Here is a 15,180-nt window from a genome sequence, read left to right on the forward strand (position 1 = left end):
GTGTATTCAAAGAGATGAGCTTATACGTCAACACTGAACATCATCTCATTTATTGTTACTGTCAAAAGCATTCTTTCCTGTGTTTAACTTTTGAATATTAGCCTTGAAACAGAAGACAGAGGTTCACTCTACATCTGTACAAAACACATCTACCACATTCTTTATTTTCTTCCTTTTTACTGTATAAAAAAAAAATCCATTGATTTAAATCAGAACAACCCATCTACAATTAAATACTATCCATCTCTATCTAAATACACTTAGGCATATTCACAAGGGCTGATGTAAAACAATACACATACACGCCCGCGCGAGCGTTAACTTATGGTGTAGTGCCCTGAATGTCACAAATGCTCTTGCAAGTCATTCACTGTGTGTGTGTGTGTGTGTGTGTAGGTAGTTGCGACACGTACCGTAGGTGAACGACCCAGTCAAGGTGTGCACTGGTGGAGGCGGGGGTTGAATGGGGAGCGAAGGGTGAATAATGAAAGTGGAGGGGAGGAGGAAGGAGAAAAGAAAGGGGGTGGGGATAAACGATGAAGGGTACGACGGAGGAAGAGTCGAATGAAGAGGGGGAAGGGGAATAAAGGGTGATGTGAAGGGGAGGAGGGAATAACTGGGAGGGGTGAATGATGACGAGGAAGGGAAAAAAGGGGGGGGGGTAGCGGAAGAGGCATATGGAGAGAATGAAAAGTGAGGGGAGGGGTGAGTGAATGATGAAAGGGGGGAGGGAGAATATATTGATAAACTGGATGAAGAACAGTGAGTAATAACGAGAGAGAGAGAGAGAGAGAGAGAGAGAGAGAGAGAGAGAGAGAGAGAAAAATAAGGGGGATGTGGAGTGAATGATGAAGACAGAGTTGGTGATTTTTTGAAAAAAAAATAAATAAATCAGTGATTTTTATTTATTCATTTTTATTTGATTTTTCTGTTTATTATATAGCTATTTCAAAAGCAGTATACTGAATAGCCTACTGTTAACTTCATGTCCTGTCGATCCACTGATGGTTCAGGCTGAAGGCCACTGCACAGAACCCAGATACATCCTGTTCATGTCCTGTCTGTACACTACTGATTAATGCTGAGTTGCCAGTGGTAATCAAGACAGCATACTCCAAAGCTGATTATACTACCACACAGAAAAATCTTAAGCTCACATTATTATGACAAGGCCTCAAGTGACCAAGCATAGCCTACCTAGTCGTATGGCTTTGGTTTTTGATACATGGATCATTATTTCAGATGTAAAAATAATTTCAATACTCAGTTACACAAATGTAAAAATATTTTTTGTCACACAGTGTAGCAATTTCTAATGGTCCCACTGACCAAAATCTGCAAACTTAATGCTTACGTATCCGAATAAACGAATGCCAACACAAAGTTATACACACCTTTTATAAACCTTCATATTTTATTTTTGTTAAATGTTAGATTTTAAAAATCATGATTTTTTTGCAAAAAAAAAAAAAAATCAATTATTTAATCACATGATTAAATCAATTTGATTTTATCAATGCCAACCCTGGAAAAAAGGTAGGAAAAAAGTGTAAGGGCGTGACAAGATGGGAGGGGGTTGACAAGATGGGAGGGAGTGGGGTTACAAGATGGGAGGGGGTGGGCGTGACAAGATGGGAGAGGGTGGAAGTTGCAAGATGGGAGGGGAGGGGGGTGGGGTGACAAGATGGGAGGGGGTGGGGGTGACAAGATGGAAAGGGAGGGGGTGACACAGGATAGGAGGGGATGGGGGTGACAAGATGGAAGGAGGGTGAGGTGACTTGATGGAAGGGGGGTGGGGTGACTTGATGGAAGGGGGGTGGGGTGACTTGATGGAAGGGGGGTGGGGTGACTTGATGGAAGGGGGGTGGGGTGACAAGATGGAAGGGAATGGGGTGACAAGACGGGGGGGGGGGTGAGGGTGACAAGATGGGAGGGGATGGAGTGACTAGATGGAAGGAGGGTAGGGTGACAAGATGGAAGGGAATGGGGTGACAAGTTGGGTGGGGATGGAGTGACAAGATGGGAGGGGGGAGAGGGTGACACGATGGGAATGGGGCGACAAGACAGGAGGAAGTGGGGTGACAAGATAGAGGGGAGTTGGGGTGACAAGATGGAGGGGAGTGGGGGTGACAAGATGGAGGGGAGTGGGGGTGACAAGATGGAGGGGAGTGGGGGTGACAAAATAGGAGGGAGTGGGGTGACATGATGGGAGGGGGTGGGGTGAGAAGATGGGAGACGTTGGGGTGAGATGATGGGAGGGGGGTGGGGTGACAAGGTGGGAGGGAGGATCAAATGGAAAGAATACTCAAGGAAATGGAGGCCTAAGTAGTTGAGAGGAATGAAAATGTCAGATACTGACAAAACATAAAACAGCTTCAATGAAAAACTCAAAACACTAACTATCTCAAACTGCGCTCTGTGTGTGTGTGTGTGTGTGAGAGAGAGAGAGAGAGAGAGAGAGAGAGAGAGAGAGAGAGAGAGAGAATTACTACTCTCCCACCTCCTACCGCCTCTCAAACTGCCGCACCTCCAGCTTTCTTACCCCACCTCATCTCTTGCAACCCCTCACCCCGTCACACTCCTATCCTTGCAGTGTGCCATTCCCCCACCCCCCACCAAATACGCTCTCCTCACCTTATCACTATCCCACCCCTAGCACTGCCACATCCCACCCCTCACTCTAGTACGTCCCCTCTCAACCTGTCACTATCCCACCCCTCACCCTGTCACTATTCTGCCCCCTGCCCTGCCACATCCCCACCGTTAACCCCGTCACACCCCAACCCTTGCCGTCACAGTTCACCCCTCATCTGCCATCACTCCTCTGCCGATTGGGTATAAACTACTGCAATGAGGCATCAGCACACTACTCCACTGAATTATATAATGCAGTTGGATTTAACAACTATCAACATACTGGTATGAACCTAACACCAATCGCTGAAAAAAAAGACGTGAAACATTAAAGTTTTCTGTAAACCACTTCAGTTCGATGACGCACAATTGTATTTCATGCTACTGACGACTTTATTGTTCTATGGAAGATATTTGGAAGTTTAGCGGTTACTGAAGGCTATATTTAACCCTTCCAAATCGATTCTCCTCCCTTAATAAAAACCGTCTGCAGGCTGTATGAATTAATGTAATTGTATTCAAGGGGTTAAAGGTGAAATAAATGCAACCCTGAATTTTACGGCAACCTGCTAATTTACTTGGTTATTGTAAAGCTACGTCACACTGGGCATGTGCAAATTAACTGATACGGCCAAGGTCATTCTGGTATAGTATTAGGCTATTCCATGCATCGCTGCCCTCATACAAACCGCCAGGAAATCAAAACTGTCAGCCACAAAAAAGTTGTAACAAGAGCAAATACACAGAACACTGAAAACAATGGAAGTATAATTTAAGCGTAACATGCTAGTGACAAAGAGCACAACACCACAAGCTTATCATCAACACTCACCCTTCTTAGGCAAGCCGCGGCCAAATCCACTTCGGGATTTACGAGAGTTCTTCAGCGCCCGCAGGGGAGCGATAACTTGCGAGTCGGAGTTGGCTCGACTAAGTTCTTTGGTCACGAACTTGGATGGTCGCTTAGCACGACGCTTGATGCGCTCAGTTAGTTCCACAGCACCATTCACTACAGCTTCAACGTTCTCCTTGCTGTCAGACGCCGATCCGTTCACCATCACTTCGTCGTCAACCCGATCGTCCGCCATGATCGGCTCACGACCGTTGACAGCCACCTCGCCCATGGCGCCTCTTGGGTTAGTTTTAAAACAAAGCAACGCTGAGATGATCGTGCGAGAGAGACCGCAAATGTAAGAGGATTGGTTGCAAGGTGGTACTTGGGATAAACAACGATACTGGTGTTAGTAACGAGTGTAGTTGTCGACCGATCTACATTCAACGGGGTTCAGGAGCTTTCTGAGCGTGGGGCGACGGCGGGTGCTTTGTTTTGGCTTGTGACGTCACAGCCACCATCGCCAACCAGCGAACAGGGGCCTCACGCCACATGTTGCCACCTCCACCTATACGATTTAATAAAAACATGAATGCTGGGGATTATGAAAGAAACCTGTATTATCCTCTTAATCTAGTCAGTAAGGTTGTATGCATGATTATCTTTTCTTAAGAGTGGGAGCAAAATAGCTAAAAGTTGCGGACCATTTATTTTGACACTTAGGGCAATTAATGAAACTTTATTTGGAAATCTTTCAATAATATGAAATAAGAGGAACATGGATATATTCAAGAAACCAAACAGGCAGGAGCATCCAGCTTTGATAATACATCAAATGGCAACGATAGAAATGAGTGTTTCATGCATGTAAAATTATTGTATTTTCGTGTAATATCAAAATTTAATTCGAAAAGCTATTTGGCGTAAAGTGTGGATGTAAAAATGACATCTATTGATTTTCAGAGCTTAGATATTTTTCCCAAATTCGTGAAGTATTCAGAATATGTGATTTATTTTATGTTAATTCGACAATTTTCTAATTCTTTTCCTCCCAATCAACTCCATTGGCCTAAATATATACATCGCCAAAGTTGCCCATACGTAAGAGAACCATCGCCCCAGTTCAAACTTCCTGCCCCTGCGGGTGGTGTGGTTTTGCTGTTTTTATTATTATTTGTCAGTTTACCGTATTGTGCGTTGGTTAAACGTCACTGAAACCTCACTGAATCACAAATATGTTGAAACGAAAAATAGATATTGATCCCTCGTCGCTCAGGAAAAGGTAAGACTTATAAATATAGTAGACGTAATGATGGATTTTGCACCAAGCTTGTAGCTATTTGTCAAATTGTTTGTGGCTGTTGCAGTATTATATAGCAATATGTGACAGAAGTTAGTATATTTTTGTCAGTTATGCCGTAGATCGTAACCGTCCTTTGCCTTTTTGTTTTTCCTAATTGTGAGAAATCCAGTCTTGTGCAATCATAGACCAACCGGTAGTCCATTCAGAAAGCTGAAGAATCTCATCACTTAATGTAAGATATGGTGATATGTATAATGGATAATGTAGGCCTAATGGTTATTTCACAGTAGGAGTTTGCTGTAAAGGTAAAAGTTTATTGGTTTCTGCTGAACCCCAGTGTTGGATGTACAAGTTCCCTTGTGGCAAAGTTTTCACCTTGTGCATGCATAATAAGACCGTTTGCACTTGCACAGTAGCTGTTGCCAGCATAATTGTTGTAATGGTCAGTTTATAGTATCGGTCCCACAATGATATTTTCATCCAATCTGGGTGTTTCCAGTGGTTTTTGGTGTGATTCGTTCGACTTTGACCTTCATTTCTGTCGGATATCAATAGTTTCTGAGATGTGACCCATTTTTTGTCATCACAGAAACTGCTGGTTTCTGATAGAAATTTAGTCAGAATTATCAATAGCCACACCAAAAACCATTGGAAACACCCCTGTTGGATGTTGTGTCAATACTGGAGCCCTGGAGAGGGCAGGTTTTGCAGTAAAATAATCATAACCTAACCTAACTTAACCTAATCTAAAACCCCCCCCCAACAAGGTCTAACTTACCTTACTCTGGAGATAGTGGGTCAGACTCCACTAGCAGTACACCCAGGTGCTTTTCTTGTTGCAACTGAAGTCGTACGTGACAGTGAGGGCACTCCACCTGACTTGGAAGGATACTGTCCCTATGCAGAGAATCGACGGAAGCCTTAGGTTCTTGGTAAAAAGCCTTGAAAATCTCCCAAGGCTTCAGAGCACACCCACGACATGGGAGAGACATGGTGGGACTGACTTTTGAATCTGGCGGAGTGCGGGAAGATTTGCTCATTGGCGGAATGAAATTAATTGTGATTGGTTGATGGAGAGGGAGGGATAGCTGTAATTGGCTTTCATAAGTCACTTGATTCCAACACTGTCAAGTTGGTGTAAAACATCATAAAATGCATATAAAACGGTTTAAAATGTATATAAAAACTGACAATAATGTAAGAGGGACTGCTGCTGCTGCTGCTGGTAAACATGGCTGCATGGTTCGGACTCTTTCTGTACTGAAGGAAAAAATCAGTACAGTAATCTTGTAAACCGTTCATTTCCGAGAGCAACGACACATCCTGGTGAGCACAGCAAAATGAGGTGCATAGTCTGATAGGTAGAATAAGTTCGAGTTTTCTGTGGGACCGATATTATAGTTTGACCGTTGTAAGTTCTCCCTACATGTCAAGTGGGGTTGGTGGAGGATTAGTGCCCCTCCCTGTAAAACAATTAACTCTAAGCCCTCGGCCACCCCGTTTGGGATACATGGCGTCTGGCAATGAATGAATGAATGAATTTCTAGGGTTTATTTTAGTTGATGATTTTATTTATTTTTTGGCCAAAGGGGAGGATTTACTCGTTTCGATTGATTTTGAGATTAATTTCCACCGCAAATTCGTCCTAACCCCTGTATGGGGTTGAAGTCAAATATGAATTAAAAAGTTCAAAATTGAATGAAGTTTTTTCCTTTTTTATTAACTAAAACTAAACCAACCTAACCCAGCTTAACCAAATACCGTATCACTTCACCTCACGTAACCAAACTTAACCCCAAACCCAACCTAAATTAACTGTGAAAGCCACTTATCATAGAGAAGAAGTGTTGTTTTGGCCTCAAGCAGGCTCAGCACTGCTGGAGATGGGTACTGTCTAGGGATGAAAATTCTTGGATCTGAGGTTATCGTACAGCACAGCCAAAATATAGCGTTCTTGCTAAGATTATCGTACAACAATATGTGATAAAAATTAAGCACATTTCTGCCATTCAGTGTTTATATACCATTATTATAATTTATCTCCACATTGTGAAAAAAAAAAAATGTATTACCCTGGCTTATTACTGTATGACTTCTTGGCTGATACAGACTATGGAAGAATGCTGCTAGGGTTGATGGCTGACACTGTGGTTAATTAACGTGCATTATTTCTGAGTTGGGGATTCAGCAATGGCTGTAGCCAATGAAAACACTCTATACCGGTAAATTTTCTTATGATAGTATCTTCATTCTCATTGGTCTAGCATCAGCAAAAGCTATCAGTGAGGTAACACATCACTTATGAGGTCACGACCCCGCCTCATGACCCGTTTTGTTTCTTTTCAGTAAGGTGAGCCTAACCAGTGAGAAGCTAGCTTTATTCTGGTTTATATCCTTACTTCATTCCTATTGGCTCTTTGTCTGGCAAAGCTAGACTGTTCGACAGAGCTTAATCCCCTGACCCCACCGCCTTTCACGGGCTCACCATCCCTGAGTCCTCCTCTCCCTCTTCCCCTGACCACCAGCATCTCTCTTCTCCCAAGCAAAGGCATATCCCCCCACTTCACCAGCCTCTTTCCCTCCCATGTCCACCTGTCTCCCCCCCCCCCACCTTACTTCTCACCTCTGTGGCAGGTCATTATCCCTCAGTTGATAAGCTCACAATGACCCGTCCTCGGTGTCAGGCCCAAGCCTAGGCCACTCAAGCAGGGCTCAAACAGTTGTATTTCAAAATTAATGTTTTTAAATAAAAATTATAGTACTTTCAGATATTATTATAGTACAGCACTGGAGTTATAGTGGAAAAACAATGTTTATCGTACTACAGAAAACCTCTAACAGACTTCAGTAGACCAGAATTCGCTTTTATCAGACTCGAGGAGCTACTGGACTAAATTCCTATATGTCGGAAAAAGTGTGATAAAGCCAGAAGTAGTCCGGACTACCTGACCACTTCAGGTATGTTCACCACAAGAAGGTAAAAAAAAAGATGTTTATCAGTGTACAGTACAGTACAGTGAGCTCGCCCCGAACACATTCTCGCCGAATGCACTCGCAGTTATATGCAGTAAGTGCTGGGATACATGTAAGACAACGTAAAATTAAAGAACCATAACGAAAACTATAAATTTACGCAAGAGAGGTCTTTGAAAGGCCAAATCCTCGAACACCAGTTCAGCTCGCATGGTTTGTTTTGATCATGTTATCATGTGATTCGCTGTACTGCGTTTCCACAGGACTGTATTTGTAAGTTAAATTTATACATTACTGTTCTGATAAGTTTGTGTGCAAGTTAAAGTACTATTAACCCCTTAACCGCGGGGCGTCACTTTCGTGACGCTTGGGAGCAAGGGATCATACCGCGGGGCGTCACTTTGGCGATTCTGTGTTATTTTGAATTCCCCCAGGCTTTCAAGTGGTAGCTTGTATCATCTATCAGTACTGCCAATGTCCAACACTAGTCAGCACTCCTAATCTCATCTGTACTCCCATCCATTGTTGACAATTTAGCCATTTCTCCCCGTTCTTGACTCCCCTCCCTACCTTCCCTCCATTACCCTCTCCTCTCGCCTGCCCGGCCGTGCTACACTAAGTAAATCTTCCCTGGAATTTTCCACTGATTTCATCCATTGAAATAAGCTCTATGCCCTATTCTTATACCAAATAATATATACCAAAAAGAAATAAGGTTAGTGAGAGTGCCATACACCTGGAATTGGCTAATTATCACCTGACAACACCTCATGTGCACTCGTTCGCTAATATTCGCTGTTTATTTCCCCTTGAAATATGCCGTATAATCTATTCTCGTACTAAAAATATATATAAAAAGGAAAGAAGGGAGAAGCCTAAGTGATATTTACATTCACCTGGAACTACCTAATTTATAATGTATTGTCTAGATATCCTGCCAATCATTTCACTGCTATATATTAGCAGCTGTCAAGAGGCTGACGGCAGTAATGCATTTCCCTAGGTAGGCCACCCCGGCCCACCCCTATCAGTTCACTGTCATCTTCGAAGGTGAAGGTATGTCTGTTTGCTCCTGCTAACTTCCCCCTGCTTTTTAGCCCCATGCAGAGGGCCTTGTGACCTTTACCCCCTACTGAACCTCGTGTGGAAAGAGGTAAAGGGCTGACAATTGAAAGAGAGTGACTACGATCTTTCTGTTGAGTAAAACAGTGCAAGTGGAATTGTAAATAATGTGTAAACAGCAAGTGAAAGCAGTGAATATAAATATAAGTGAACAGTGGAAAATAGTTTTATGTTACTTCAAGTGACAGTGCATAACACAGTGTAAATAAAATAGAAATATAAATAAAATAGGGAACGTAAATAGAAATGTAAATGAGTAGTATTATTAGAATATGAGTATATATACTAGGAGTAATGAAAGTGAAAGTTTCACTCTAGCATGTATGAATACTATGAGTTATGAGAGTGAAGGTGAAAGTGACATTCACTCTCAATGCTAGTACATTTTACAGGACGAGAAAGTGAATGCTACGTATTTTACTGAAAGAAATTGAATGCCTACAGTGACAATAAAGTACTATTACTGAAGGAAACTTATGGATAAAGACTGTAGATATATACAAGTGTTATATAGTAATAGAAATATAAACTGTGAGTGTTTATATGAATAATAATTGACAACAACAGCGGCGAACTAGCGCAAGTGGGAAGGTCATATGCCCTCGTAATTTTCATTGCTTTCACAGTGTTTTTTTTTTGTTTCGAATATGGATTCCAAACTATTTGAGAATCATAGAATAGTGTTTCTAGTGATAATATCAGGCTGTGGTAATCATATTACGGTTTGTCGGGAAGTGTAAAGTGGAGACTTCGTTATCCAACTTCAGAGGTCTCCACAAGTCCTACGGTACCGTACTCGACGAAGGCTCATCAAACACCCCAGGAGAAAGCTGAAGGTATGTGCCATAAGCATACTGTATTTGATTTTAATATTCTAGGACTAATAACTGATTTTTGGCAAATATTTTTAGAGAGTCTGTTGGAGCGCAAATATGCCTGTGGGTGCCGCAGGAAAAAGCAAATCAAGCCCGCGGTTAAAGGGTTAAACAATTTTAAAGCAAGAAATAAAGTCTCATAACCAGTTTACCTGATAGGCATCAGAATTTTGCCTTTTTTATATATCTATCTATCTATCTATCTATTGCCAGATGCCTCAATCCCGTTCCGGATGGCCACAAACAAATCGCCTCCACGTCACCCTGTCCCCCGCCATTTCACTGTCCTGCTCCCAACTCACACCCCCCTCTCTCATATACTGCACCTCTCCACCCCATCCCTCCATCTCATCCTCGGCCTCCACCTCACTCACATACACTCTCTTCGTCAGTCTTTCACCCTCCATTCTCTCCACATGGCCAAACCACCTCAGTGTATTCCTCCTAACGCTTCCTATCACATCCACATCCACACCACAACGCTTCTTTATATCCTCATTTGTCAGCCTGTCTCTCAATGTGACTCCACAGGCTTCTCTTAAATAACTCACTTCCACTGTTCTCACTCTTGACTTGTGTCCTTCCAGCAACGTCCAAGCTTCACTTCCACACATTAGAGTTTGTATCACAATACTGTCATGTAGTAACTTTTTCACTTCCTGTAGCAACCGTGGCTCAGTGGGTTAGAGCACTCTGCTCTGACCGAAGATTCGGAGGATCGAATCCACCCAAGGGTCATTGGTAGACATCAGGAAGGGCATCCGGTCATAAAATGCTACATGCTCGAGTCCAAAGTCCTCTACCCAGGGACAACACCTTAGCCCTTCAGGGATACGTGGCGTAAAGCCAAATTATCATTATTTTTTTTTTTTTTGCTTTTTCACTTCCATGCTCACTTCCCTGCTTCTTATCACTGCTTTCAAGGAACCAGCAACCTTTCTTCCCTGCTGTACCCTTTCAAGCACTTCACCCTCCAAACCTCCATCCTTACTCAGCATACTACCCAAGTACTTAAACATCCTCACATTTTCCAATTCCTCACCATCCAATCTCACTGTACATTCACTGACTTCACCTCTCTCAAAGACCATCGCTTTACTCTTCCTTACATTCACCTTTAGATTCTGTTTCTTGCACACACTCCCAAACTCATCCACCAAGCCTTGCAGTTCTCCTTCGTCTTCACTCAGCAACACAGTATCATCTACAAAACAGTCCAGGGAGTTTCCAAACACTACCCTCTCTCACCAGGGCCACTCCAACATCCACTACCCTACCTTGTACCTCTTTATTACCCCATCCATGTACAGATTGAACAACCATGGAGACATGACACATCCCTGTTTCAGCCCAACCTTGAAAGAGAAAAATTCACTCAGTTCACTATCCACACGCACTGCAGCCTTAGCACCATCATACATACTCTTCACAGCATTGAACAACTTCTCATCTACTCCATATATTCTTAATACTTTCCACAATCCTTGTCTATCCTCCCTGTCATATGCTTTCTCCAAATCCATGAAAGCCGCATGCAACTTCTTTCCCTTCTCTAGAAACTTTTCCACTGAAGATCTAAGAATGAATATCTGATCTACACAACCTCTTTCCTTCCTAAAGCCTCCCTGTTCTTCTTCAACTAATTCCTCTGTTCTTTCTCTAACTCTGTCAATTAGTATCCTACATACACTTTTCCTATTATACTAAGAAGACAAATGCCCCTGTGATTACCACACACTTCTTTTTCCCCTTTACCTTTGTACAAGGGAATAATTATACCTGACTTCCAATCCTCCGGGACTCTACCTTCCTTGCAGGCCTATCTGCACATTTTCCACATCCATTCTACTACTATCTCTCCCCCATACTTCAGCATTTCACCACACACTCCATCAATTCCTGGGGCTTTCTCCAATTTAAGTTTCTTCATTGCTTCCACAACTTCTATCCTACTGATTTCTTCCTGTCTTCTCACCTCCCTCCTTCTCCCTGCCATTCCCCAGCCACTTATACTCACATTACTTCCATCCTCTATGTTCAACAATTCCTTAAAGTGTTCTCTCCATCTGCTCATTTTTTCTCCCTTCTCCACTAGTAATCTACCATTTTTATCTCTCACTCCTCTGCTAACTTCATTTCCACCCTGTCTTACTCTTTTCATCTCTTTCCAGAACATTTTCTTACAGTCCCTCCACTTTACACTCAAGTTCCTTCCAAATTCCTCATTTGCTTCCTTCATACTCTCTCTTACTAATCTTTTCACCTCTCTCTTTCTTTCTACATATAACTCTCTCTTCTGCCTCCCAACTTATTCCACGCCCCTATTTCTCATCCATTCATTGTATGCTTTCTTCTTTTGTGCCACGGCCTGTCTCACCTCTTCATTCCATCACACTGTTCTTTGCACACCCATCCATCTTCTCTTCATCCCACACACCACATCAAATGCTGCACATATTTCTTCTGTAAATATCCTGCACACACCTTCCACGTCCCCCATCTGCTCCAATTCATATTTGCCCAATCGTTCCTCCACTTCTCTCTTATACTCTGCCTTTTTCTCATCCTCTTGTAACCTTTCCACTCTCCTTACCTGTACTTTTTTATATGTTCGTTAAAGATTTGCCGTACTGTTTTTCCACAGTACTGTATTTGTAAGTTAAATATTTACTGTTTTGGTACGTACTTGTAAGTTCTGTCTATCTATCTATTGCCAGACGTCTCAATCCCGTTCGGGGTGGCCACAAACAAATCGCCTCCACGTCTCCCTGTCCCCCGCCATTTCACTGCCCTACTCCCAACTCACACCCCTCTCTCTCATATACCTCTCCACCTCATCCCTCCATCTCATCCTCAGCCTCCCCTTCCCTCTCCCCCCCTCCACCTCACTCACATACACTCTCTTCATCAGTCTTTCACCCTCCATCCTCTCCACATGGCCAAATCACTTCAGTGTATTCCTCCTAACATCCGCACCACAACGCTCCTTTATATCCTCATTTGTCAGTCTGTCTCCATGTGACTCCACAGGCTCCTCTTAAATAACTCGTTTCCACTGCTCTCACTGTTGACTTGTGCCCTTCCAACTACAGTACATCCAAGCTTCGGTTCGATACGTTAGAGTTGGTATCACAATACTGTCATGTAGTAACTTTTTCACTTCCATGCTCACTTCCCTTTTTCTTGTCACTGCTCTTAAGGAAACAGCAACCTTTCTTCCCTGCTGTACCCTTTCAAGCACTTCATCCTCCAAACCTCCATCCTTACTCATCACACTACCCAAGTACTTAAACGTCCTCACATTTTCCAATTTCTCACCATCCAACCTCGCTGTACATTCACTGACTTCACCTCTCTCAAAGACCATCACTTTACTCTTCCCTACATTCACCTGTAGATTCCATTTCTTACACACACTCCCAAACTCATCCACCAAGCCCTGCAGCTCCCCTTCGTCTTCACTCAACAAGACAGTATCATCTGCAAACAACAGTACAGGGAGTTTCCAAACACTATCCTCTCTCACCAGGGCCACTCCAACATCCACTACCCTACCTTGTACCTCTTTTATTACCCCATCCATGTACAGATTGAACAACCATGGAGACATGACACATCCCTGTTTCAACCCAACCTTCAAAGAGAAAAATTCACTCAGTTCACCATCCACATGCACTGCAGCCTTAGCACCATCATACATACTCTTCACAACATTCAACAACTTCCCATCTAATCCATATATTCTTAAAGCTTTCCACAATCCTTGTCTATCCACCCTGTGATATGCTTTCTCCAAATCCATGAAAGCCGCATACAACTTCTTTCCCTTCTCTAGAAACTTTTTCACTAAAGATCTAAGAATGAATATCTGATCTACACAACCTCTTCCCTTCCTAAATCCTCCCTGTTCTTCTCCAACTAATTCCTCTGTTATTTCCCTAACTCTGTCAATAAGTATCCTACCATACACTTTTCCTATTATACTTAAAAGACAGATGCCCCTATGATTACCACACACTTCTTTTTCCCCTTTTCCTTTGTACAAGGGAATAATTATACATGATTTCCAATCCTCCAGAACTCTACCTTCCTCGCAGGCCAATCTTGCACATCTTCCACATCCATTCTCCTACTATCTCTCCCCCATACTTCAACATTTTCCCCCATGCTTCAACATTTCACCACACACTCCATCAATTCCTGGGGCTTTCCCCAATTTAACTTTCTTCATTGCTTCCACAACTTCTATCCTACTGATTTCTTCCTGTCTTCTCCTCTCCCTCCTTCTCCCAACCATTTCCCAGCCACTTATATACGCATCACTTCCATCCTCTATGTTCAACAATTCCTTAAAGTGTTGTCTCCATCTGCTCACTTTTTCTCCCTTCTCCACTAGTAATCTACTGGTACCATTTTTATCTTTCACTCCCCTGCTAACATCACTTCCACCCTGTCTTACTCTCTTCACCTCTTTCCAGAACATTTTCTTACAGTCCCCCCACTTTACACTCAGATTCCTTCCAAATTCCCCATATCACTCTCTTCTTACTCTCTCTTACTAATCTTTTCACCTCTCTCTTTCTACATATAACTCTCTCTTCTGCCTCTCAACTTCTTCCACGCCCCTATTTATCAACCATTCATTGTATGCTTTCTTCTTTTGTGCCACAGCTTGTCTTACCTCTTTATTCCACCACTCTTTTCCTTGCACCCCCCTCTGTCTTCTCTTCCTCCCACACACCACATCACATGCTGCACATATTTCTTCTGTTAATATCCTGCACACACCTTCCACGTCCCCCATCTGCTCCAATTCATATTTGCCCAATCGTTCCTCCACTTTTGTCTTATATTCTGCCTTTTTCTCATCCTCTTGTAACCTTTTCATTCTCCTTGCAAATATTCCTTCTTCCCGTCCTTCCCTTCTTCTCTTATTCCATCTTATTTGGATCTTGATTCTGGCCACCAGCAAGTAGTGGCCAGAAACTCCACTTGTAAGTTAAAGTACTAAAAGAAAGCCTTGTAAACAGTTAACCTGATTTATATGATTACCCATGATTGGCGGTTTCCGAAACAATTCGCAGTCGTCAAGTTGCCGTCAGACATTTCCCCATCAAAATATGGATGATTCCCCGTTAGGGGGAGGCGGTGGCTGAATTGGTAGAGAGGCGCCCTGCAGTCCTAATGGACCCAGGATCGAATCCTGGCTGGGGCAGGGAACAGTTTAAGGATATGAATTTCCTAAAAGCAGACTTTCCTAATCTACCAGATAACCTGCTGACGTAGTAAAAATACTCCCGCTAATACCAATACTCTAGTCCTGTAAGAGACAGCCCTAGCATGTATTCAGTATGGACAGTGGGTGTTAGCGCCTAAGTGGTGACATGTGGAGGTGTAGGAGGACTACTGGGCCTTGGGATAGGTCACTGCCCCCGAGAAAT

At 42.9% G+C, this 15,180-nt stretch overlaps 2 protein-coding genes across 2 annotated transcripts in view; one reads left to right on the forward strand and one right to left on the reverse strand.

Annotated features, from left to right (window-relative positions):
- Pdcd4 (Programmed cell death 4) overlaps window positions 1–4,003 on the reverse strand; it is a 109,843-nt gene extending 105,840 nt beyond the window's left edge. Inside the window, exon 1 of the mRNA XM_080273383.1 lies at window positions 3,467–4,003. Within this exon, the coding sequence (XP_080129509.1) occupies window positions 3,467–3,758 (292 nt within the window). The 5' untranslated portion in view covers window positions 3,759–4,003. The remainder of the gene's footprint in view (window positions 1–3,466) is intronic.
- A 622-nt stretch (window positions 4,004–4,625) lies between these two features.
- Window positions 4,626–15,180, forward strand: part of Dhx15 (DEAH-box helicase 15) — a 169,889-nt gene continuing 159,334 nt past the window's right edge. Inside the window, exon 1 of the mRNA XM_080273384.1 lies at window positions 4,626–4,748. Within this exon, the coding sequence (XP_080129510.1) occupies window positions 4,702–4,748 (47 nt within the window). The 5' untranslated portion in view covers window positions 4,626–4,701. The remainder of the gene's footprint in view (window positions 4,749–15,180) is intronic.

This window comes from Coenobita brevimanus, chromosome 54 (assembly GCF_032717465.1).
Source record: "Coenobita brevimanus isolate Jiangsu-jjx chromosome 54, ASM3271746v2, whole genome shotgun sequence".
Taxonomy (NCBI): domain Eukaryota; kingdom Metazoa; phylum Arthropoda; class Malacostraca; order Decapoda; family Coenobitidae; genus Coenobita; species Coenobita brevimanus.